The sequence below is a fragment of the Lingula anatina genome, chromosome 2, assembly GCF_051362555.1.
Source record: "Lingula anatina isolate TDL-2025a chromosome 2, LinAna3.0, whole genome shotgun sequence".
Classification (NCBI taxonomy): Eukaryota; Metazoa; Brachiopoda; class Lingulata; order Lingulida; family Lingulidae; genus Lingula; species Lingula anatina.
The window spans coordinates 32,847,560-32,872,485 of NC_141768.1; the positions used below are offsets into that span (position 1 = coordinate 32,847,560).

The 24,926-nt window shown below is 36.6% G+C and overlaps 2 protein-coding genes across 6 annotated transcripts; one reads left to right on the plus strand and one right to left on the minus strand.

Moving 5' to 3' along the window:
• Positions 1–1,745: 1,745 nt before the first annotated feature.
• LOC106154960 (PRKCA-binding protein) lies at positions 1,746–12,144 on the minus strand. Of its 2 annotated transcripts, XM_024074286.2 has the most exons (11): positions 11,974–12,144; positions 6,983–7,127; positions 5,698–5,938; positions 5,311–5,377; positions 4,789–4,878; positions 3,893–4,009; positions 3,393–3,526; positions 3,122–3,214; positions 2,782–2,882; positions 2,497–2,591; positions 1,746–2,274 (listed from the first exon to the last, which is right to left on the minus strand). In XM_024074286.2, the coding sequence occupies exons 2-11, from the start codon at positions 7,084–7,086 to the stop codon at positions 2,024–2,026; spliced, it is 1,293 nt and encodes a 430-aa protein (XP_023930054.1). In that variant the 5' UTR covers positions 7,087–7,127; positions 11,974–12,144; the 3' UTR covers positions 1,746–2,023. The 2 variants fall into 2 exon arrangements, with proteins under 2 accessions (XP_023930054.1, XP_023930057.1); XM_024074289.2 differs by lacking the exon at positions 6,983–7,127 and having other exon boundaries at positions 11,974–12,127.
• Positions 12,145–12,879: 735 nt separating this feature from the next.
• On the plus strand, positions 12,880–24,470 carry LOC106154951 (uncharacterized). 4 transcript variants are annotated; one of them, XM_087006191.1, is made up of 21 exons: positions 12,880–13,697; positions 14,317–14,361; positions 15,152–15,274; positions 15,551–15,676; positions 16,079–16,198; positions 16,464–16,589; positions 16,896–17,027; positions 17,269–17,397; positions 17,552–17,668; positions 18,065–18,190; positions 18,473–18,589; positions 18,835–18,960; positions 19,238–19,363; positions 20,177–20,302; positions 21,090–21,221; positions 21,601–21,732; positions 22,210–22,344; positions 22,757–22,888; positions 23,152–23,268; positions 23,869–23,985; positions 24,334–24,470. In XM_087006191.1, exons 1-21 carry the CDS (start codon positions 13,652–13,654, stop codon positions 24,345–24,347), a joined length of 2,364 nt encoding a protein of 787 aa, XP_086862317.1. In that variant the 5' UTR covers positions 12,880–13,651; the 3' UTR covers positions 24,348–24,470. The 4 variants fall into 4 exon arrangements, with proteins under 4 accessions (XP_086862317.1, XP_086862319.1, XP_086862318.1 ...); XM_087006193.1 differs by lacking the exon at positions 21,090–21,221; XM_087006192.1 differs by lacking the exon at positions 18,473–18,589.
• Positions 24,471–24,926: the final 456 nt, after the last annotated feature.

Sequence of the window (24,926 nt, forward strand, 5' to 3'; positions counted from 1 at the left end):
ATGGACATTCAGAAAACATGACAAGCAAAGGTCTTCAGGATCTTGGAACTTCAAAGTCACACCTTGAAAATGCCAATAAGTGAAAAATTAAATTTTCACAAAAAACTGTTTAACTGCCAGAAAAAATTAACAAACAGACTGCATTGCCTACTGAAGCTGTATTTTAGCCCCATGTTCTTTCCTGTAAGTTTGAGAACAGTAATTGACATGATTTTTGTTAAATGGTCATCATGAGAGCAGTGCCCAAAATAGGGGTTTCTTCAAATTTTGATGCAATATTACATAATGTTTAACAGCATAATGACCATCAGTTTTTAATAATAAAATATTAGTATTATGGATATTCAGAAAATGTGACTAGCAAAGGTCTTCAGGCCCATGGAACTTCAAAGTCACAACTTGAAAATGCCAAAATGTAAACAAGACAGCACTGTTCTGAAATGTTTTTTTTTTTCCATTTTTAACATAAAACAAAATTAACAGTTTACTGCCATTTTTCTATGATCAACTAAGAAAATTGATGAGATGTGAAAAATATCAATAGAACAGTGTCAAATGTCCAATTTCCTCCATTCTGAGTTTCTGAACATAGTGAATGATTGAATCTTACAAACTGCAATGATATGAGTTTATTTCCATTTTTGAAACTTTATTACACAATACACGATAACAAGTTTACCATCATTTTTACAAAATCAACTAACAATGTTGTTAAGATGCAGGAAATGTCAAACAAACACTTTTATTTATCTTATTAATTAAATAATGAAACTGTTAACATGCCTAAAAATTGAATCTGAGGAAATGTGAAACAAGACAGCACTATTCTGAAATGGGTTTATTTCCATTTTTAACACTTTTTTAACATAAAACAAAATTAACAGTTTACTGCCATTTTTATATGATCAACTAAGAAAATTGATGAGATGTGAAAAATATCAATAGAACAGTGTCAAATGTCCAATTTCCTCCATTCTGAGTTTCTGAACATAGTGAATGATTGAATCTTACAAACTGCAATGATATGAGTTTATTTCCATTTTTGATACCTTATTTCACAATACACAATTACAAGTTTACCATCATCTTTTTGTAATCAACTAACAATGTTGTAAAGATGCAGGAAATGTCAAACAAACACTTTTACGTATCTTATTAATTATATAATGAGACTGTTAACATGCCTAAGAATTGAATCTGAGGAAATGCGAAAAAACAGCACAACTTATAAAATAATGGTCCGATTATGCTGATTTTCGAACTTGACCTGCGTTTTAGTAAGATTGATTACTCTTGTGAGTTTCATGACAACAGGCCTATGGGTTTTCCTTGAAATGTGTTAACAGTGTTGCATATATGCTGAAAAGTGAAGAAAACAGCATAACTACTAAAATAGAGGCCCGATCATGCCGATTTTCGAACTTGATCTGCGTTTTAGTAAGATTGATTACTCCTGTGAGTTTCATGACAACAGGCCTATCAGTTTTCCTTGAAATGTGTTAACAGCGTTGCATATATGCTGAAAAGTGAAAAAACAGCATAAATTCTACAATAATGGCCCGATCATGCTGATTTTTGAACTTGACCTGCGTTTTATGAATATTCATCAGCTCTGTAAATATAAAGCCAAAAAGTAAAACTGTCTTCCACTTATGGTGTTAACGCTGAAAGTGCACGGCGACGGCGACATGATCGGCGACGGCGACGGCGACGACAGACGCAGGTGATGGCAATATGTACAGACACATCTGTGTCTGTACATAAAAATAGAAAATAAAGACATTACAAGAAGTTCATAACAACCCGTAGCTTAAATATTCAATAACATAATTTAGTTTTCTTTCTAAAGAAAACTTTAGTTTAAAAGATTCAGTAATTGATATTCAGTCAAAACTGATCAAATGCCACTTCTGAAATAAATGCATTAAATGAAATAAAGCTCTGGGTATACTATGAAAAAACAAAGAAAAACAGAAAACCAACTTTTATCCTATACATGTACATCTTTTGAAGAAGACCCTATCTAATCAGTACTGATGAGATCTCCACTGAAAGCCCCCGTTTGATTTCTAGCTGTATCTGTGCCTTCTTCTTCCTCCTCTTCATCCTCCTCATTGTCATTAAACTGGTTACTAGTGTCATATGTGAAAGTACTTCTGGCCAAGTCCACTTCTATTGGGAACACATCCGCTTCTTTTAATACAACTTGACAGTCATTGTGATACTTGGACATGGCTGTGACTAAACGTTGGAGCTGAAAGACTATGTCTTGAACTGCAATAAAAGAAGTATTTTCTGGTAAGTCACAAGAAGTTCCAAAAAAACCTACAATCACAACCTATTAGACAATTTACAACCTTCAATGCTAGTAACTTATGTTCAAATACCAAAAAATATATAAGTAACATTTTACAGTTTTTTTTTGTGATGCTGCCATTAGATAACATATTTAGATCTCATAAAAAAAATTCTCCTTAATAAAGTCCACACCCTCACCGTGTTTCTGATCCAGCAGCTCTATCTTGACCAGCACATCTGACCTCATTTTGGCAAACCTGGCCCTGGCCTCCTGTCTGCACCGCAGGATTAACCTGATATTATAAACAATACTTTCATACACGACTCCGTCAGTGTAATATGAAATATTTACACAAGAAAAGTACATTATCTCATAACACTGAGAAACAAAAGGCAGGTTTGTATTAATAGAGCTTCTGAATGGGGTCACTTTATCACGAAGGAATACACTGACAGACTTGATCTTTTCAGCTTTATGGCTACCTGTATTCATAATTCCCTGTCTCCACTCTGTACAGAGGTTCACCCAGGGCATTATAAGCATATTCCTCATCATCCATCTCTTTGACTTTCAAGCAGTATGACTGAAATACAGCACAAATCATAAATAAATGCCTGCCATTCTTATTTTCTGTGCCAGAAAAGTTCTTTAATATCTAAATCAAAATGCCAACTACAAGAATAAATGTAGAAATTACACAAGTCAGATTATAAGTTAATTGAACACTTCACTTCTTAACATTATTCTTTCTGCATATATCGCTAACCATCAAATTATTTAAGTGCTTTATATCCATGTGATAAAATGTATTAGAAGTCTTACCAAATACTCAAACTTTGCATCTAGGTATTTCTTTAAAGTCAACCTGGTGTCTGGTACTGCTTTGTTCAAATACGTATTCAGATCTGCTACCATCTACAAAAGAAACAAAAATTTCCCATTCTGGTAACTGTATTCAGAATTCATGAAAAGCAGCTTGTCTGCATAAATCATCAATAATAAAACAAAGACTGTTGTTTGTTGTTTTTTTTTCAAACAAAGTTGTGAAATATTCAAGTTAAATAAAAAAAAACATTTACTATGAAAAACATACCGGCTTCACTGTTCTTAGCATTTTAATGGCATATTTTTCTATATCCCTGTGGGCTTCTCCAAACTTAGAAAATGCTTCACTAGCATTAGGCTGGGGTTCTCTGACGCCGATGCCTGCAAATGTTTCTCCAAAAGCTGGAAATAAATCACAATACAGCAATCAAATTGTTTTCAAAAACATTCTTCTGATGTTTGAGTAACTATTACATGCAGTCTCCAAAAGAGAGTAAAACATTCCACAAAAAGCATAAAACTGCATGCTTAAACTGTTAAATAATTTGTAACAATGGAGAAAGTTCAAGGCATATATCTTCAATATCCATAATTCAAAGTCTTTATCCATAAAATCCTTTGTTACCTTTACTTTCTTAACAATATCATTAATTTTTTTATATTATTTGCCTCTAAGTATATACCATCGTGAGTTGGTGTCAGCTATCTAAAAGGCGATTAAAAAATGTCTCTTTTTTTCCTGACAATTCATATCTCAATATTTCTTACCTTTGTGAGTTTGAGCCAGGTTAAAAAAGGCTCGGAGTAACTTCTTTGTGTGTTCCATCATTCCTTTGTACATCCCTGCTGTTCTCTCTAACTCTTCAAGCTTCTTCACCAGACCATCTGAAAACAAGAAATACATATGAAGGCTATAAAAACTTGACAAAAAAACTCCCAATGCAACAGAAACACAGTGCGAAACCATTCAGATTTTCACTAAATCAAGACTCTGTAATTACGTACTGTACATGTACACAAAATGGTATGGTGTCATTTCTAAACCTCAAACACTTTTTGTTTCAGTAGCACAATTTTCCCTTTTTACTAATTGGACTGTTCTGTTGAAAGTGGCTCTCCCACTAAGGCTGTATTCCCAGAGCTTTTGGATTGATCTATCCCTGCGGGGAGTCTCACTAGATTACTGTCAGATAATCCAGCTTAAATGTCCGTCCCGCCTAATACAAGCTGTAAGGGGGTAATTAACTTTCATGTCCGCTCGGCTGACAGCTATTTAGCGTGAACCCCCAGGGAGTTAGGTCGATCTAAAGTAGATCGATCTAATCTCTGGAAATGCTGTCTAAGAGGCCCTTTTCACATCAAGCTGTATACCTCACTTGACCGATCCCCTATGAATGCTTGAAAACCTAATAGCCCAGCTTTTATTTTGTAGAAGAATCACCTAAACAGAACCCTGCGCTTGACACGGCTATACATAATTAACTTAACAAAACAGAAAAAGCAAACTTGTGGAGAAATTATCTAAGGGGGAAAATCCCTTGTAGCAGAGGTACATGTTAGGGCCTATTAAAGTGAGGGAGTCTAGATATTATAAGTATACTGATGGATGTGAAATAAATTGTGGAATAAGTCAGATGTTGGAAAATTTTAACTAATCACCATACCATTGCAGAGGATGGCTCTGCTTAGTCCCAGTGCATCAGCTGTGCTGGAGCTCATGCTTTCCACAACCTTGTGCTTCACCTTCTTCAACACTACACATGGATAAGAAAGATTATTAATCTCTGCCATTCATTATTCTTCATGCCATATTTTACAACAAGAAAATAAATTAAAGATAAAAAAAAAAACTAAAGACCTTATTTGCAAGCTCCAATCAGTTTTTTTTCCAAAATAGTATTGAAATGCTTAATTATCCATCAATCAATCAAATTAGACACTAAGCTTCAATTAAAACAGCTAAGTTGATTTTGACCCAAATAATTACCCTGATATATAATATGTGTACAGAAACAAGACCTGTTTTTTATTTCATATGCATCAAGTCACAGATGCAACCAACAATAATAACTTTGACTTTGACCCAAATAATAACCCTTATATATCAAATGTGTACAGAAACAAGACTTTTTCTTTATTTCACATAATTTTCTATTAAGTCACAAATGTAGGCACACAATAATTACCTATATCTAAGGTCTTCCCCTGTTTAGGATCAGCATGTAATTTATTGTAACTGATTGTGACCTCCTCCTGATGGAAATAAATACTATCATGTTAATGATATGCGAGAATTACATTTTTCTGATTGAATATTATATAAGTAAATATAATAAACCACCACTTTTCCAGGAGGCCCGAGATCTTTCAAAATTACCAAAACAAACTCATAATATAAAATTGCAAGTTTTTCATGCCCAGCTACCAAATGTACTCAACAATATGCAGTCCATACATACACACATATGCATGCACACATAAGCTCACGCACATGCAGACACTCATCAACAGACAAACCAGTCACCTCCATCCTATACATAAAGTGGTTCAAATCAGAATAGTACCACATGTACCTGAATGCTCTGTATCATTCTTGCCACCTCCACTTTGGTCCTTCCCTTCACAGACTGTCCATTGACCCCCACAATCTCATCCCCAGAAGCCAGGGTGCCGTCCTTGGCCGCTGGGGTGTTGTCAAATATCTGGACCACATACAGGCAGGGGCAGACAGGAGCCCCACCTCCTATGCTGATACCTATCAGGTTCTGGGCGTCCTTCTTCAGGGTGGCTGTCCCCGAGGTCACGGTCATCCCCCTGAAAGGAACATCCATATGTGGCAGTTGTGAATTAAAGTTTTCAGCAACAGGAACATCATCATTTTCCTCTCCCGGCCACTTAAGATCCTCATCCATCTTTCCCTAAAACTAGTGCACCCCTAGTGAAAGCTTACTGTATTCAGACAGTCATGAAATGATGTTATGTATAGGCATCAAGACGGGAACTTAACACCAAGGTCGTCTCACAAAGTTCAACAATGTAGGTAGGGGGGTCTTATCTTTACAGTATCAAGAACAATCAAAATGTCACGCTCTGAAAATTTTGTTGTTCATAGTCTAATGACATGCACCTGTAAGAGGTGTGTTGAGGTGATAGTGGAGTGATATGCCAACATAATTAGTAAGTTGAATTGGATCATTTTGCAAGAAAGAGAGTAAGGTAGATGGAGAAAGATAGAACATAAGGAAACTTAATAACATAGTTCAAGTTTTAAGGAAATTATATCAAATTGACAAAATGAGTACTAAACCCCAAATTTAACTCAAATCAAATGTTTGGAATTTTGAACAGTTTTAAATTTGCACAAGAAAACATTTCTTTATCAATAAGTTTTCTTGTGCAAAGCTAGAAATGGAAGTTAAGATTTTCAAAGTGAAAGGAAAGCAACAAAATAATCCAAATAATTTGATTGAACATTTTGAAATAAAAATAATTTAAAAAAAATTAATGTTAAAAATCATATTTAAGAGCCACATTTGTGATTCACACAAGGCTCAAATTTTAGTCCATGCTGAAATAAGTTTTGAATGACTGGATTACATCTGATTCAATCATATTAAGAAAATCCAAATTGATCAGGTCACTGCATCAAGTAAGGCAATAAATCCACTTCTTAGAAACCCTAACTCCCTTTGATCAGATGGCACAAATCTGTTAAACAACGCCCAACACCAATTAAGTTGGCATATAAAAGTTAGTTCTCATGCTGAAAGAGCATAAAAGCAAGAGTCCCAAGCCAAGAAATTTGGATGATCCGTATATATTATAGAAGCCCACATCCAGTATTATCATATAGCCTACCAGGTGTCCTCCCAAGGAAGAGCCCTGTGCTTGTTTTTGTCAGACCAGTAGTCGTCATCATCATCCATTGTGGACACTAAATGGTACTGGCAATCCTTTGCCATATGACAGTCAATAACCCAGATCTAGTTTAACCTATTTTCCTCTGGATAAAATATGAATGGAAATCAAACATTGACTTTTCGGTAGAACAAGGCTAATACAAATGTAGACCTATTTCTGCAGTATGAAATGTGAAGCAAACTTGACATCAGGTTTTCTATGTCACTTTGCTTATTCAGCGCCTGCTGTGCTTACCACTGCATTCAGTTCAATGTAACGGCTGTTTCCACAAACTAAATTATAAATGCTAACCAGCATTATACAGTGCACACATCTTAATATAAATATATATATATTGCTCCTGTCGCATTGTTTAAAATCTACTATACATGCATGTCCGCAGTACTGGGTAACAGCAATGGGTTATCATCTTTGAAAGTCTGTCAAAATATTCCTGTGTTGGATTACAATGGGGTTGTTTCATGTGAAAGGGGATGGATTCTTCTCATTATAACAAACAATTTTGTGTTTCCAAACATTGGTGTGTACGTATTTTAACAAACAGCGTTTAAATCTGGGACACAGACACACCAGTCTGTTTTGCAGCTGTACATTATGGAAACAAAAGCTCTCAGAATAGTATTGTCAAGTTTTTTTGCTCACCTCAGGGATCACTTACAGCACACAAACTAGATAAAAAATGTTGCAAATTTTGATGGGTGAAGAAATGGGTTATTGTGCTTTACCATCATTTCTGTTTTCAACTTCAGTACAAAGTACAATCTCCCATACAGGTGAACTATACAAATCATCTTATTTCAGAATTTAAATACCTGAAATACACTCTGCATTTCATAAAACAACATGGTGTAAGGAAATCCTGTCATCTGAGCATGTAATCACAGATGTTATGACCCAATCCTGTTTTGATTCCTTCAGACATGCATGACAGTGAAACCACAGTTACGTAGCTTTAGTTTCATTTCCCCATTCAGATTTGGCCCAGGGACCTAGCATACATAGTAGAAATTTCCAATGACCTAGTCACATGAACTTAAGGGACCATTCTCACAGATATTTGGATCAATCTATCTCACTGGAGAGTCTCACTAAATTGCTATCAAACTAACCAGCTTAAATGTCTGTCACGCCTAGTAAAACTGTTAGGGGGTCATTATCTTTACCCCTAGCTGATTCGGTAGGCATGCTAGACATTTAAGCCTCTTGAGCTGATAGCGAATTAGCGGGAACCCCCGGGGAGTTAGGTCGATCCAGATGGATCGATCTAAGTATGGGAACCACACCTTTCGTGGTGTGTAACGCACGAGAGATGATTTCATGTCATCGCTGTTTAACCACTGATTCAGGATAGCAGCGTGTTTTCCCAACTCTGTGAAGTTAAGTGTACTCTTCCCTAATCATTTTTATATTCGTTTAATGTTACATTTTCCAAAATACGATGCACACAAGATCGGCCCCATGTTACAATTTTGATGCCTATGTCCCATTGTGGTTACCCAGTACCATGTCCCAATGTTATTACCCAGTTACCAGTATCAGTGATAGAAATACATTACGTATAATTTACCAATCAGTCACAATGCTCATAAATAACCTGCATAATGCCAGCAATTGTCATATTGATCTACTAGTATGTTCAAATGTCAAAAATGACAATAGAAAATGCAAGTTTTATACATTTAAGTTTTTTTTCCAAAAAGATGTGTTAAATATATATCTACTGTACATGCAACAATTGTTTCACTCATTTTATGTTAATTCTGTTAATCTATTAATCTGACTGCATTCTGAGAGAATCCCTGCAGAGTTGAATTAATGTACAATAGTTTCATTGGGAATGAGACCTTAAAGAGAAATTCACTCACACCTCAACCATCTAGTATATATGAAATCTTTACTTCAGGGAAATAACAAGCACACTTTCTTGACCAGAACAGACTGTAATTAAAGATGCATATAAAGTCCGTTTTTTGCCACAAAAGCCAACCAAAAGCCAGCATACAGTTTCAAGTGGTATAACTAAGAGAATTACCAAAAGGCATCGTTTAATTTTACCCAAAAAAGTAATTTGAACAGATATTTCTGCTAGCATTCTATGTTGTTTATCAATGGGGCAGAAAAATAGGTCATTAAAATAGGTTAAATTTATGACCAAAAATTTAAAGAAAAGAGCAGTCTAAAGCTTTTTTATGGCTGATTGAGTGTTTTATTCAGTTTATCCATTGGCATTTCAAATTTATTTGAGTCGTATAAGGAACTAGTAGAAGTGGTTTATATATGTTACTGGGAATCCATGCTCTACCGATGCTCAGTTCATATGTACCTTTAAGCAGCACATAAAAATGCAGGAAGGGAGAGAGAGTAAACCAACCCAAATTGTATCAATTCACAGCAGATTATTATTTCATGCAATAAGTATAACCTTGGTTTTTTATATTCTTTAAAAATATTGCAGTGTGATATGACTGAATAGTAAATGTCAGTAGCACAAACAGCAGCTGTAGGAATACAAGATAACTTGTATTACTGGGTGTGCCATGCATTTTCAATACATTAACTCTATTTATATGCAAAGACTTTGTTTTCTTTTTCTTTTGCATAATAAATATGAATTGATAAGCTTTATCCTTTTCAAACGGTAGCGTTAAGAACGCTTTATTGTTTCTATTTTGTTTTGGTGAAATACAAAAATAAAATAGAAGCTTTGATAATATCCATCAATGATACAAGTGGCAATTTGCCATACTTAAAAAAAAGATACTAGAAAGAGGTCACACTGGCAAGAGTAAGCATAGTCAAGGACTAAAGCCTTTTAATGTTTTCTATATCTTATGCCTCTGCAAGAGAATGAGCAAATAAAGTATGGACTGATCTCATACTGTTTATATACTGTTTACTATCAATCAAGATATTGTATTTTATTTCTCTGTCATTCCCATTTTACACTTTACATTTTCCCTGTTGTGCTTGAGAGCAAGGATCCTGAGAGAGCTGTCCATCTGCGCCAGCCATCATTTGCACGGTCAGTTTACTCAGAAAATGGCCAATATTTTCTACGACAGGCAAACAGCTTTATAATGAAATTTTGAAGATATGACAGCTTGATTTATCAGGACGCATGGTTGGCCTAGAAAACCTAGAAAGTATTTTGATGTACCCAGATTATCTGATGAGTCAAGATGAAACAGTCAAGTTTATCCAAGCCAACTAGATGCACGTGCACTACCGATATAATCAGTTAAATCCACAGTGGGTCATCGACCCCACATAACTGAGTGCTGCTCAGTAACCACTTAAAACCGATTTTGTTCTAGATTCTTCAGTGTCTTTGAGATCACCTGTAGCGCGGATATCCGGTTCAGACTTACTGGGGTATTTGTTGCTGATTCACTAAGGGTGCTTTCCCAGAGATTTAGATCGATCTAAAGATTAAGTTTTAGATTGACCTAACTCCCTGGGGGTTCACGCTAAATTGCAGTCAGCCGAGCGGGCACCATAGTTAATTATCCCCTTACAGCTTTTAGTAGGCGGGACAGACGCTTAAGCCGGCCAAGCTGACAGTAATCTAGTGAGACTCCCCCAAGGGATAGATCGATCTAAAAATCTATGGAAATGGGGTGTAAATTATGCATGCACAACCAATCGGCATAGAAAACCTTCTTTAAGCTTTAAAGCATTATTTCAATATCCATTCACTCAAAGACCAAAACACTTGAGAATTTCAGAGAAATCATTTGAAAACACTTTAATTTGATGACATATTACATAACAAAGTAAATCCTGTTTCTGCTCTAACTCACACTTTTTGTTCTCAAGCACAGCAATGAATGTATAAATCCTAAATAGGAATGATCAATTAAAGCAGAGAATTCCACCTAAGGCTAATAGTATGATGAAACTAAGAGGTATGGTTAAACTATTTACTATACACAGTGAACACCTAAAATACACCATGGATTAAATGTAATATGCTATATAATATGCTTATCAATCAACCATATTATTATCATTTAAAATAGTAGCATAGTTTCTACAGGCTCTTCTTGAGTTTCTAATATGGCAGAGGACCCCATAATTGATCAACAAATCATGACGATTTGTCAAATTATGTCATTAATATCAATTACCTAGCAATTTATTACAGTCTACCTAAAAAGTGTAACAGTGCAACACAACACAATACACTATAGATATGATGCCAGACACGAGTAAACACAGGAAACCTTCAATCTCAAGAAAATAGGGTAATTTAGAAGCAAAATATATTACTACATGTAGGTATTGATAATGGTCCAACTTTATAAATTGGTAAGATTTGTCCACCATATTGCAAAGAAGAGCCACATCTTCTTGAGTGATCAATATAGCAGACAACCCAACAATTCATTTATATAAGCAGATCGCACTGACATGTCAAGTTGGATCAACAATTTTAATCACTTAGTATTTAATTTTGCTTTTATATCACCCCATTTTCTTGGAAATGAGCGCTTTCCTGTGTTTACTCGCATCCAGTGAGGAGTTTGTTTCTTTTTCAGTGTAATGCACTGTATTGTGTATTACAGTACGACCCTACACCCTAGCCTGTAGGTCAACTTAAAGGCCGTAAATTATAACAGATTAATAACATTTCCAGCTACGTGAAAGTGGGTCATTTACAGTACATCACTACATGATTTAGTGCAAATGGTAAAGACACAGAAGTAATAAAATGCAATATCTGACTTCAGAATGATACTGTTACTAATGCACTTCTATTTCTGTTTGCTTTACATGATCAAAAAGATGATTATGTCGATGAACAGAGCTCGACATGTAATGTTATGATAACTGATATATGGTCGGATATACAGACCAGCGTCACAATTGCGTCAATCACTTTCTAGGTGTTTTCTTATAAAATATCAAGCAGATATAACAAAACTTACATCTTATCTTCTTCTATTTCAAAATCCATTGTACTGATGTCTGTATCTGAGTACATGGACCCCCTAAATTGTAATCAATACTGTTGTACTCTCAATTTTTCATCTTCTCGGCGACTTCTCACAGCTATAGGGGGCACACAAGTCAAGAAAGGACAGTCCCGTGCTTAGGGCTACTCACACGACCACTCTTTTCTTCCAAGCCGATGCTGCCTCTTGGAAATATGATGCACGGGGATTGAGGTACGGGGAAGAACTTATCAAGCTACTTAAAAATATCAAATCTTATTAAATCTACACTGCCACCATACCAAGTCTCTAAGTTGAGGTGATTCTTGTGTTTACTATGTGAAGGTTTTCGACAGACACATTAAAGGTCTGTCATATGACGGTAGCGTTAATAGTTTCAAACATTTTACTTCTATTCGTGTATCAAAATCATAGATATGAAAGTTTTCAAAAGACACTATAAAATCGTAAAAAGAATATATCTATAACTATCAGACTAACTGTCTGAAATTTTAATTCAATTTATTTCCATCGTGTGGATTTTTACCTCTGCCAAGGAGGTTATGTTTTCACCCCTGTCTGTTTGTTTGTCATCAACATAACTCAAAAAGTTATGGACCGATTGTGATGAAATTTTCAGGGTAGGCAGGAAATGGGTGAACTTAGAAGTGATTAGTTTTTGGTGGTGATCCGGGTCAATAATCAATCAATAATCAATAATAATCAAAAATCGCTGCCTTGGCGGAGGTCTGCGCTCTTGGAGTGCTTCCCCCCCCCCCCCCCCCCCCCTTTTTTTTTTCGTTAATGAACATTATGCATGAGTACTAAGTTTTGGTCTAGCTGATCCTGTAGCATGTAGCTAAATACGCCATAAAACCGAAAAAAACATAGGCCTATACAGACTAACAATAGTCTAAAATAGTCGAACTGGTTATTGTTATTTAGATATAAGAAAAGTGTCGAATTTGAGAAAAAATAGCAAAGACGAACAGCCTATTCTTGGCAATACGGTGAGCCCGAGATGGCCTAAGCCTACCTGACTACAATGAATCTAACCTTTTAAAAGGTACGAGCATTACCTGGATATTGACAAAACGCACAGATATTAAGAATACAAGCGGAAAAGCACTTCTACGCCCTTCCTAAATTATAGATACACATAACCTGGTGGGAATACAACATCGTAAATATCTCTTAGATTAGCGAGCATCTCAAAATAGCTTAAATGCTTCCAGGGTAATTGAGAATGATAACACGGGGTTTGAGCCGAAAATGAAAGGGAATCCTGCGTGTCATTTCAGCTGAAATCATTTTGCACAGGCCAAACTTCCTATTTTCCAGAGAGGGAAATGGGACCGTTTCAAGCCGCTTGCCCTTTCAGAAGCTTCTGGTTTTTTGTCAGTGCTGTGTGCGAGCAGTTCTTTTTCGTGAACACTACGGTCAGCTGAAGTTGGAAGAAGCATTGAAACTCGTATATTTCCAGATTCAAATTTCACGAAATCGGGTGACATCAGCATGGTTCCTTCTGTTCCGGTTAAGTAATTGCGATTATGTCAAGGGAAGGTTTGAGAACGGGCAGGTGGTGCACGAAGGATGCTAATGCCCATCTCTATGAATACAGGCAGACACGTAGGTCAGTCAGCTGCTAGATCAAGGCAGCCTTTCGGTGAAAATGAAGTTGTTTGCCGCAATTTTCATACCGCTCTTGGCATTTGCAGGTAAGTCCAGAGTTATGCTTATAAATAGTTAGATAATTACAGGGCTACTAATTTCAAGGCGAGTTTTTAACGGCTACTGCTAGAAGGAAATATTCTCTATGAAAATTTAACTGGATTTTGTCGTCGTTGTAATTTTACTCGTCGACCCTAGAACGAAATTAATGTTGGCAAATCATTGATGCACTGTAAATAAACATCCATTGGCTGTCAGGTTGAGTGCATCGATAAATGATCTTTGGAATTTTTCCAAAATGTGCACGCGGAGCAATCAAGCAGTTAATGGAAATTTTAATGTCAAAATTTCTACCCAATTAGTCTATGCTGGTCTCCAAAAGACAAGTGACATGCTTTTTGAACAATAAAATCGTAACTGTCTTTCTAATAATAAAGTAAAATCAGTGCACGTAAGCGTTCTATTAGCTTAGATGAAAATATATATAAGAAGAAAAAACGCACGCATTTAAAAAGTATGCTGGAAGTATGCTGGAACCACAAAAAGCCCCAGGAGAAAGTATTTAAGTTTTTTATCCCATCTATAATTCCACGACATGTCTCTTACTTAAATTCTAACATATGTGAAGTGACATGCATAATAACAATATTGTCATGTCATTTTTAGTTTGCGAAGGAAAGCCGCTGAGGGTGGACACTCTAGAAGATGACGGTGAGATTGACTCAACAGTTCAAGAATTCGTTCAAACCACAGTCGGTGTTCTGCCCTCCCTGATAATAAAAACTTGACTCAATCCAAGCATGTATATGTTTATAACTCCTTGACTCATGCAAAGAAATACGAAAAAAAGTGCCGAAGTTCCATTAGTTTTATTGCCTCAGTTTACCTGTTAGGATCTGTTCACACACGGGGCTATCTCAGTTCGAAACTCTGTCTGACGAAATCGGGTTTGAAGAAAGCATAAAACACAGTGGCGGGTCCAGTGTGTGTGTGTGTGTGTGTGTGTGTGTACGTGTGTGTGTGTGTGTGTGAACGAATCAAGACCAAATAAAGAAATATTTCCGTCCCTATGACCAATATATTCAATATAGTCAGAATTTCCCCGTCAACTTTTTTCCAATGTCGCCCGCCACCCACCCAGTAGCAAAAAAACCTGGATTCTTCAGTGGGCATCCCATCGTGTGTGTGAATGGGTCAGGCCCGTAGCCAGGGGGGGGGGGGGGGGGGGTTCGGGGGGTTCGAAAGAACCACCCTTTTTGCTGGGAAAGGTCCACTCTGGGTAAAATTTGACCTATGTAATTGAGAATTTTATGGTAAAAGGTCCACTTTTTCAGAAAACGAACCCCCCCCTCTGAAATTGCTGGCTACGGGCCTGTGGGTCCTTCTCCATAGATTCATAATCAACTTTTATTTGCTTCTGTTTGTTTAACACACCCAAATAAAGAAAGTAATCTAAACGCTTATATTTATCTATTCCACTTTTATTGCGTTTACGGTCCAGTATTTATCCAGTGCGAACGTAACCAGTTTGCTTGTGCAGATAACGTCACGTGTATAGCCGCTATGTGGGCGTGTGACCAGGACCCGGACTGCCCAGATGCGTCAGATGAAAAGAACTGTGGAAGTAAGTAACAGTGTCTTAACTGTTTGTTCTAGATTGTCAAAAAAATGTTAAAAAGTCATAAGCTGCGAATGCAATGTAACCAAGAGATATGTGGAGTAGTAAGAAAAGAGAAACCGAAGAAATCAAAAACACATAAAAAATGCAAAGCCGTTTATTCTTAATTCTGTACTTATGTAAATAAAAAAGCAAAGCAAAACAAAACAAAAATAACACATCAACAGAATTGAAGAAAACTGCCAGATAAAACAGTGTGGATGTTTTTTTCCCACCACGCAGTTGTAGACGGCTCGTGCAGTTACTATGAATTCACGTGTGCCAACAAGCAAGAGTGCACTGCCAAGTGGCACGTGTGTGACGGCGACAAAGACTGCACCGATGGATCAGACGAAGAGGACTGTGACGGTAAATATAGCTAACCCCTGAAATCTTTCCTTTTCAGCATCTTCATATTCAGAGGTGCCTCTAAAATTCAGGTGCTGAAAAAGACATTTAACGAGTTTTTGACCCTAAAAAAATCAACGACTTATTCTAGGATATTCTCCATAGCTAAAATAAGTCCTGTGGGATGTTGTTACTATATGTTATCTAAAAAGAAAGCTGGAAAATTTTGAAATATTCCTACCTAGCATTTCGTAAAAAATATCAGTCACACCCGGTAGCTTATATAACTAAATATACAATCAAGTAAAGGGAAATTTCTTGTAAATGTGAAAACAGGTATTGTATCTGACAGCCATTCCATGAATGCATTTATTCACCTTGAATAGATTACTTACTTTTTTCATTATATTTTATTTCCTTAAGTTACCACATGTGCGCCGTACGAGTTCCAGTGTGCCAATAAAAAGAAATGCCTTAGCAAGACTTGGATGTGTGACGGCGATGACGACTGTGGAGACGGGTCTGACGAAAAGAACTGCACAGGTGACTTGTTCCTCACTTTCTGAAGTTTTAACTCTATCTTTTCAAGATACGAAAAATATATTAATTGTGAAATGTGTCTCTAAATCCTGGACAATAAGCCTCTTTTCATTTGGCATTCCTGCCTTTGAAAATCTTCGAAAACTAATTTTTATGTTTGTAAAACATATTCTTAGCCTACTCAACTCATTTGCTCCCCCAATTCCATATCTATTCTTGATGGATTCCTTTGACTGGATCAAAGATATTTTTGTCTAATTGTTTTCAGTGGTTGGGACCACGTGTAGCTCGTGGGAAATCAGCTGTCCTAACTCTGACCGTTGTATTTCCCGTACTTACATATGTGACGGGGACGACGACTGCGGAGACAACTCGGACGAAAAGAACTGCACAGGTTGGTGTTGATTTAAATTTAAAATCCCCTGAAAGGGACAGTATACTGAATTTTGGCTCAAGAAAAAATACTGTCAACAAAATATATTTCTAGGCTGTGCAAAAGGGCATGCTTTCTAAAAGAAAATCAGGAATATTTCAAACAATGAAAGCCCTTGATACTTCCTCTTCAAACTTTATTTAGTTTCAACAAAAAGAGAAATGGATATTATTTCATAATATTTTATAATAATAATAATAATAATTTATTTGGGAATTATTCTTAAAGATCCACATTTTTTACATAGTCTTTTTTTTTCTCTTCCAGTTACTCTCGGGAATGGCTGTCTCGTCCACCAGTTTGCTTGTGCTAACAAAAAATGTGTCCCCAGCATCTATCTATGTGACGGAGACAACGATTGCCGGGACGGTTCGGATGAAACCACGGATGTTTGCGTCAGTGAGTGAATACAATCGAACTGCATATAGTTTTAGTGCACAAAGGTTTGGTTATTATTTATTCATTCTTAGGATATTGTGACAAGCCTTGGGTTTTGACTGGTTAACGTATATTTGGCATGAACTGACCATCATAATTGGTAGGTTTCCCCTTCTCTTATTGCATATCAAAGAAAAAACAACAGACGCTGATACACCATACCTTTCCTCTGGTCTCTATTTTCCTGTTGTTTATCATTTAGATGTCCATGGTAACCGCACATGCGACAAGGACGAGTTTCGTTGTCAGAACAAGCGCTGCATAGATGTGGGTTTCCGCTGTGACGGAGACAACGATTGCGGGGACAGCTCTGACGAAGCGGATTGCCCACGTGTGTCACTCATTTTATCTACATCATAACATATTACACTTTTTGACATATTCGTTCAGGATTAACAAAATTGCCTCACGTAGTCTTATTTTAACAGTGCATTCTCATTGTACAATGATTTTTACCATCACACACTCTCTCTGTCTCTCTCTAGCCCCAACGTGCAGAGCAGGCCAATTCCAGTGCGGTGACGGCAAATGTGTTCCAGGCTTTTATAAATGTGACAACGACAAAGACTGTGATGATAATTCCGACGAGTTAGGATGCCCGAGTAAGTATCAAATAATGGCCTGCTTCCTTGAGATGTATATTTATTAAAAGTTTTTCAGTAAATCAACGCACTTAGAAAAGAAATACAAAGAAAGGCATTTCATAAGAATATAAATGAGCAGCTCATAAACACATAAATCGCTTTTAAACAAGGGAACGCAAGCTACCATCACATTAGAGATAAAAATGTTTATGCTATAGTCAAGACCTGTCAATGAAAATTTTGCTCTGTTTTGTAATTATATGCATGACATTTTTTCTTGGGATGGGGGTTGAGGGGTAATAGGAGAACTTTTCGAGGGAATCAGAGAAAAAATTTATAAAATATGTATCTGATGTATCACCTGTAATCATGAAAGGTGGGGGTCTAGAACGCATGTAAATTGTGTTATTCCAGCCACACCAACACCTACCTGTAGAACAGGCGAATTTCAGTGCGGAGACGGTAAATGTATCCCTGGCGCTTATAAATGTGACAACGACAAGGATTGTGCTGATAATTCCGACGAGCTAGGATGCCCAAGTAAGTGTCAAACTTTTAAGAAAATAAGTGGTTGGTTGCATAAAGAGGGGGAAGGGTTAGAAAAATCTGAATAAAACATTTTATTAAATGGCTCTTTAAAATAAATCTTTTAGACTTAACACCGATCATCCCTAGCAAGCACATTCTCCCATCTTCATTTAAGCGAAAGATTTTACGTAACATTTTCTCGTTTCATAATTCAGAATGTACAATTTCTTGATACAGACGTGTGCCAAAAATATGAACGTAATATTTATTATTCTAAATCAACAACCACGTCAGCTCCAACGTGCCCATCCAGCCAGTTCACTTGCAGCAATGGGAAATGCATTCTAAATGAATGGGTTTGTGACAATGATGATGACTGTGGAGATAAGTCAGACGAACAAAACTGCACAGGTTTCTTTCTCTCTTTTCGTTTTAAACACGAAATTATAGTGGAATAGCCTACAATAGTTAGCCAGGTGCAATGTTAGTATTTTTATTTTTATGTTGCTTGTTTTTCCTTGGGGTGGGGGGTAGGGTGGGGTGGGGGTAATAGGAGAACTTTTCGATGAGAATCAGAGAAAAAAATATATAAAATGTGTATAATCTGTAATCATTAAGGTGAGTGTCTAGAACGCATGTAAATTGTGTTATTCCAGCCACACCAACACCTACCTGTAGAACAGGCGAATTTCAGTGCGGAGATGGTAAATGTATCCCTGGCGCTTATAAATGTGACAACGACAAGGATTGTGCTGATAATTCCGACGAGCTTGGATGCCCAAGTAAGTACCAAACCTGAAAAAAGAAACTTCAGAAAATATAAGTGACTGGTTACATAGAAAAATCTGAATAAAATATTTAATTAAATGCCTCTTCAAAATAAATCTTTAAGACTTGTCCCTTGCACCGATCTCCCCTAGCAAACACACTCTCATCTTCATTTAAGCGAAAGATTTTACTTAACATTTTTTTCTCGTTTTATAATTCAGAATATACAATTTCTTGATACAGACGTGTGCCAAAAATATGTATGTAATATTGAATATTCTATCTCTGCAGCCACGCCAGCGCCGACGTGCCCATCCAGCCAGTTCACTTGCAGCAATGGGAAATGCATTCTAAATGAATGGGTTTGTGACAATGATGATGACTGTGGAGATAAGTCAGACGAACAAAACTGCACAGGTTCTCTCTCTCTCTCTCTCTCTCTCTTTTCGTTTTTTAACACGGAGTTAAGTGGTATACAATAATTTACCAGGTGCAATGCCAGTATTTTTATTTTTATATTTTGCTTAAAAGAAATTGAATTGAAAATTTTCCTCAGTTTACTCGAAGCGATGAGCTGGTTCATTCTTACAGGAATGTTGCAATACATGTTGAAAGCAAACAAATCGTAAAGAGACTAGACATTTTACCTCCGCCAAGGAGGTTATGTTTTCACCCCTGTTTGTTTGTTTGTCTATCTGTCTGTTTGTCTGTCTGTCTGTTTGTCATCAACATAACTCAAAAAGTTATGGATGAATTTCGATGGAATTTTCAGGGTAGGGTTAACTTAGAAGTGATTAGTTTTTGGTGGTGATCCGGATCAACAATCAATCAATAATCAATAATAAAAAAAACTAAGTTATGGACCGATTTTGATGAAATTTTCAGGAACTGTCAGAAGTTGGCCAAGGAACAGATGATTAATTTTTGGTGGTGATCCGGATCAATAATCAATCAATAATCAAAAATCAAAAACTGAATCATTATAGAATGAAAATTTAGGGGTGAAACGGCATTGGGTGGAGATTTTGCTGCCTTGGCGGAGGTCTGCGCTCTCGGAGTGCTTTTCTAGTTACCAATGTTTCGTGACGTTTCGACACCACTTCAAAGGTCCTTGGTCAGGTTGCTGCCTCGTAGATGTGAACTTCTTAAAAAACAATTTACTTCTTATAATCATTGCACAAGAGACAGCAAAAAACCTATTTTGTTGAATGATCTGATTGTCTGTTTTAGTTCTCCTCAATGGATATTGTCGCTCTTCTGAGTTCACCTGTGCCAATAAGGAATGCGTCCCCATTGGTTACGTGTGCGACAGAGACAAGGATTGTTCTGATGGGTCAGATGAAGTGAATTGTACTGGTAAGAAAATAAACATTATTGTAAACATAGAAAACAACAGTGAGTTTTCATGGGTGGAGTGGGAGGAAACATGCTATGCCAGTTTGCTTGAATAGCGAAGTGAAATGTAAGTGGACAAGCAAGGGAAAATATAATCCAAGCAACTTGTTGATATTAAAGGGATAATAACTCTTCGTATGAGATCTATATTTCACAATAAAAACATTGTGAATAACTCATAGAAATAGAATATATTCTGTTTTACCATAAAAACGGCAGTTATAACTATAAATTCTGATATTTGAGCTTGTCTTTAAACCACGTGACCTCCATTGATAACTATACTCTGTTAAAATCTCTTAAGAGATTTTAACAAAAAACCAAACTTTTTAGAAAAAAACCAGGGACTAACTTTGAATGTAAAAATGGATTTATTAACCATTGGTAAGTATGGGAAAATTGTTGTTTACTCCAGGAAAATTCATTTTTTGGCCGAAACGAAGAGTTATTATCCCTTTAAATATTTAGCATGTTCAAAACAAATACAAAAAAAGAAATTACGGGACATTTGAAGAACATCAAGTTTGGGTTTGATATATTTTATACTCTAAAGAAGCAACGGCCAACTTTTTATCTTAAGCAAAAAAGTAAAAATGTATTATTGGAGTTTTCACATCTTTTTATTTTAAGGTAGATTATGGTGATTTTTCTTGAACAACGAATTTGAAATGTCAAGAACTAATGTCGAAGTGGGATTTAAAAAAATTCGCTCCTTAAATAGATGATAATGATAATTTTCCTTGAACAGCCGTGGAGGGAACCTGTTCACCGCTTGAGTTTAAGTGCGCTGACAACAAAACCTGCGTGTCCAAACTGTTTCTGTGCGACAGAGACAACGACTGTGGAGATTGGTCAGACGAAACTCTTGACCAATGTAAACGTGAGTCCAATCTACATGTCTGATCTGAAAGAAATGTATATTGGCTAGGTACACGTGACTCCGCTCAAAGTCTGATTTAAAATGTTCGTGATACATTGGTACATTGGTCAGGAACAAATTTATTTATTTATTTTTTTATTGCTCTGTCAACTGTCGGGACCTACGATATGAAAAACTGTCTTAATCGATTGCATGAAAAGCGAGTCACTTTATGTTGAGTCCCCAGTGTATTCGTGACACAAGGAAAATGGTAAACGAAAAGAAATAAGTGTATATACAGACTTTACAGAAAATCACTTAACAAAATAATATTATTATTATAATTGTTTAAATGGGTATAATAATAACTGTATAAAATAACGATTGCATCGATTTGCAGGCCCTAGCGCCGGCGAGTGCCCGTATTACGAATTCAAGTGCAACAACTCCGGAAAATGCATCTCTCGGTCGTTGCGTTGTGACGGAGATGACGACTGCGGTGACAATTCAGATGAGAAGAATTGCGACAACAGTAACGAAAATTATTATCTTTTAGATTTATCTTATAGCAATATACTTTCTTATATTGATGTCAAAGTAACAGACTTCATTGTCGTTTCACACACGTTTGAAATTAAAATATATAAGTTACACAAGTGTGGAATTTAATACAATTCAGTCATTACAGGTTAAGCCTAGGTCCCAACTACGTTTTGGACGCACTGTTTTTTAGGTTCCTTGCGTCCGGCTAAGACGTAGCTAGATCGCAGGGAAGGAATCAAGTAATTGGTGATTGCAAAGAACTGATCATGTCGAAAAGTTTCTACATGCTGTTTACGTCCACGATGAACGTGCTCCTTACGCACGAACTCCCAAGTTTCCCCCAATTTTAGGGGCCGTAGATCACACGTAGCAGCCCGTACGTTCGGTTGGGACCTAGGCTTTACGAAAGACACGTGCGGATTTGGTTTTCAGCGGACAAACATTTTTGTGAAATGCTGCATTTCAGGCATCCTGCAGAATGGCTGTCTTTCCCACCAGTTTGCCTGCTCTAGTATACGGAAGTGTATTCCCAGGACCTGGGCTTGTGACGGTGACGACGACTGCGGAGACGGCTCAGATGAAACAGCCCAAACATGCAAAGGTACACTACAGCGTGGAAATTCTTTGTAGGGTTGTATTGTTATGAAAGCGTATTTTATAGATAAGAGTCCACCAGTGGGAGAAACTCGTAACTGATCTGTTGTAATCGATGGTGGATCCGGGGTGGGCACAGGGTTGAACCCTTAAATTCTGAGGTACCCACCAAAAATTGTCCCCATCTACTGCTGTACATTTTCCGAGCGAGGCGAGTCAAAAATTGCACCACCCTCTTCCCATTAGGAATATCCTGTATCCGTCAGTGAAAGCTGGTGCGGTAGAGGGTAAACGTAACTGGATGTATTTAGATTGATAAGTAATACATATAAACCATGAAAAAAATTTAATAAAAAATCTTTTTCATGTGATTGCTACTCAGTTCAGTTACACATGTTGTTATTCTGTTCCATATTAAGGTATCCATGGCAACCGTACTTGTGCCCCCAACCAATTCCAGTGTCAGACGGACAGACGTTGCTTCCCCATGTCATACCGCTGTGATGGGGACAATGACTGCACTGACAAATCTGATGAATTTAATTGCACAAGTATGTGAACTTTTTTTCTTAATTCTGATATATCTTTTCTTCAGTTCTTAAAACATTCGTTGTAAAGGAAAAGGGTGTGTAATGCTTCCTAAGTTTGTGCAAAATTTGTGTTCAGATGTAATTTTTCAACGTTTCAAGATTGCCAAATAAAAATATTCTGGTTACACTAACCCAGCCTTGTCTGAAGGCCTTCTTCAATTATTCTAATAGAAGAATGAGGCGTAATTACACCAAGATATTTTTTCTATTTCTCCGGAATCAAGAGCCGACCTGTGCAGCCAGTAGTTTTCAGTGCGGCGACGGCAAGTGTATCCCGAGTACTTGGAGGTGTGACGGGGATGACGACTGCAGAGACGGCGCTGATGAAAGGCAGTGCGCTGGTGGGTTCTAACGGTTGCCCGTTCTTAAGGCACTGTCATACCTAGTGTATATAGCACCAACCTATGGCAAAAAATGTCCTTACGCATACAAACGCGAGGGGTTCATTAACCTTACGTTGCATGCATCTCGAATACGCTGACAAACATTGGTTTTCGTTCGCATACCCAGAGGGAGATAATATATTTTGGGCATGTTCAAAAACGATTCACACGCTGCTAGTATCTTCATTATAATACGCAGAAACAGGGTGATTTAATACCCTCACAGTTGTGCGTAATTTTCTCCATGCGCTAGATGTGACGGAGCCTTTACTGTGGCGTTTAAGCTGAGCTGCATTATACATACTAATAGAGTAAAAACCATTTACGAGAAATGTATGAAATATGTTACCAGATATTCATTTAATAATAGAAGCTTTATTCTTTACTAGCTCTAACTTGGTGTTCACATGAAACATATAAAATAAGCATAAGCGTATGGTGAACGAACCAAAAATAACTGAACAAAGAAGAACAGTGGAAATTATTTTACCTGTCATAAAAAATAAAAAGAATATTCTGCTACTTCTTGATTGAAATTTTAAAAAAATCTTCACCCAGCTCCATCCTGTCGCTCCAAAGAGTTTTTATGCCGAGATGAGGCCCAGTGTATTCCCATAGGCTGGCGCTGTGATGGAGACAGCGATTGCAAGGATAATTCGGACGAAGATAACTGTGGTAGGTTTCACAGTATGTGGATACAAAATTGCCATCCGCTGTTGATTGATCTTTTCAAAGGAAATAGCCTTTTAATTTTGCGAGTCCAATATTTTTGGTTAGGATAGAGAAAAATCCATAATCGTATAAAGGTTATTAGAGACACCGGGTGTATTTTGTATGTTTTTACTCAAAAAATATTTCCCCGCTTCTCCTGCGCCCGTTGCTGTTTCTGTCATATGTTTATAATAAATATAAATTAAGAAATTATCTTATTCCTAACGCCAAACTAACTTTAATCTAAGCTCAATTGTTGCTTTATGTCTATGATGCAATGCTTTATTTGATTCATGTTATATTTTTCATTAGGTTTAATCGGCTAGATGCTGGTGTGGTCAGAAAAGAAAGATGATACACGGCCAAAGTTACGCCTTTGCAAGGATCCTTGTTACTTTTGAAAATGAATAATTGCTCTGAAATTTAAAATAAATAAGCTGTTTTGTAAATATAGTTGTTTAAAGTCTTGTATTTATTATAAAAAATGTGCAAAACATTTTCATTGTAGTATTTCATACATAGCATTAAATTATGTAAAAATCTAAAAAAAATTTATTACATGTGTAACAATAAAACCAACAAGGAGGTGAGTTAAGTAAACTTTTTCTTATGGGACTCGGAATTGCCCAAAAGTAATTAAAAAATAGCTTTTGAAATCCTAAATTGATAAGATTTTTTCGATAAATGCAGATATGTATTTTGAACAATATAAAATAAGTTGCTTGAGTAAAATTAATTGTACCTGTGCGTGCAAAATCCCATTCATAATCATTATCTGTTATCCAGCTTATAAACTGGTAGGGTATGCAAAAGACAATTTTTATCCAGCTGATAAATCCGCTGGATAAAAAATTGTCACTTGCATACCATACATCTTTCTACGTGTGCCCTGAAAAAAACATAAA

Bases quoted from the DNA above. Each gene is read 5' to 3' on its own strand.
- LOC106154951 (XM_087006191.1), top strand. From the start codon at position 13,652: ATGAAGTTGTTTGCCGCAATTTTCATACCGCTCTTGGCATTTGCAG. The intron at 18,961-19,237 runs GTAAGTACCAAA...CTATCTCTGCAG, and splicing joins CGACGAGCTTGGATGCCCAA to CCACGCCAGCGCCGACGTGC. The intron at 23,269-23,868 runs GTGGGTTCTAAC...ATCTTCACCCAG, and splicing joins TGATGAAAGGCAGTGCGCTG to CTCCATCCTGTCGCTCCAAA.
- LOC106154960 (XM_024074286.2), bottom strand. From the start codon at position 7,086: ATGGCAAAGGATTGCCAGTACCATTTAGTGTCCACAATGGATGATGAT. The intron at 3,215-3,392 runs GTATGTTTTTCA...TTTCTTTTGTAG, and splicing joins TGCTAAGAACAGTGAAGCCG to ATGGTAGCAGATCTGAATAC. The intron at 2,275-2,496 runs GTGAGGGTGTGG...CTTTTATTGCAG, and splicing joins GCTGCTGGATCAGAAACACG to TTCAAGACATAGTCTTTCAG.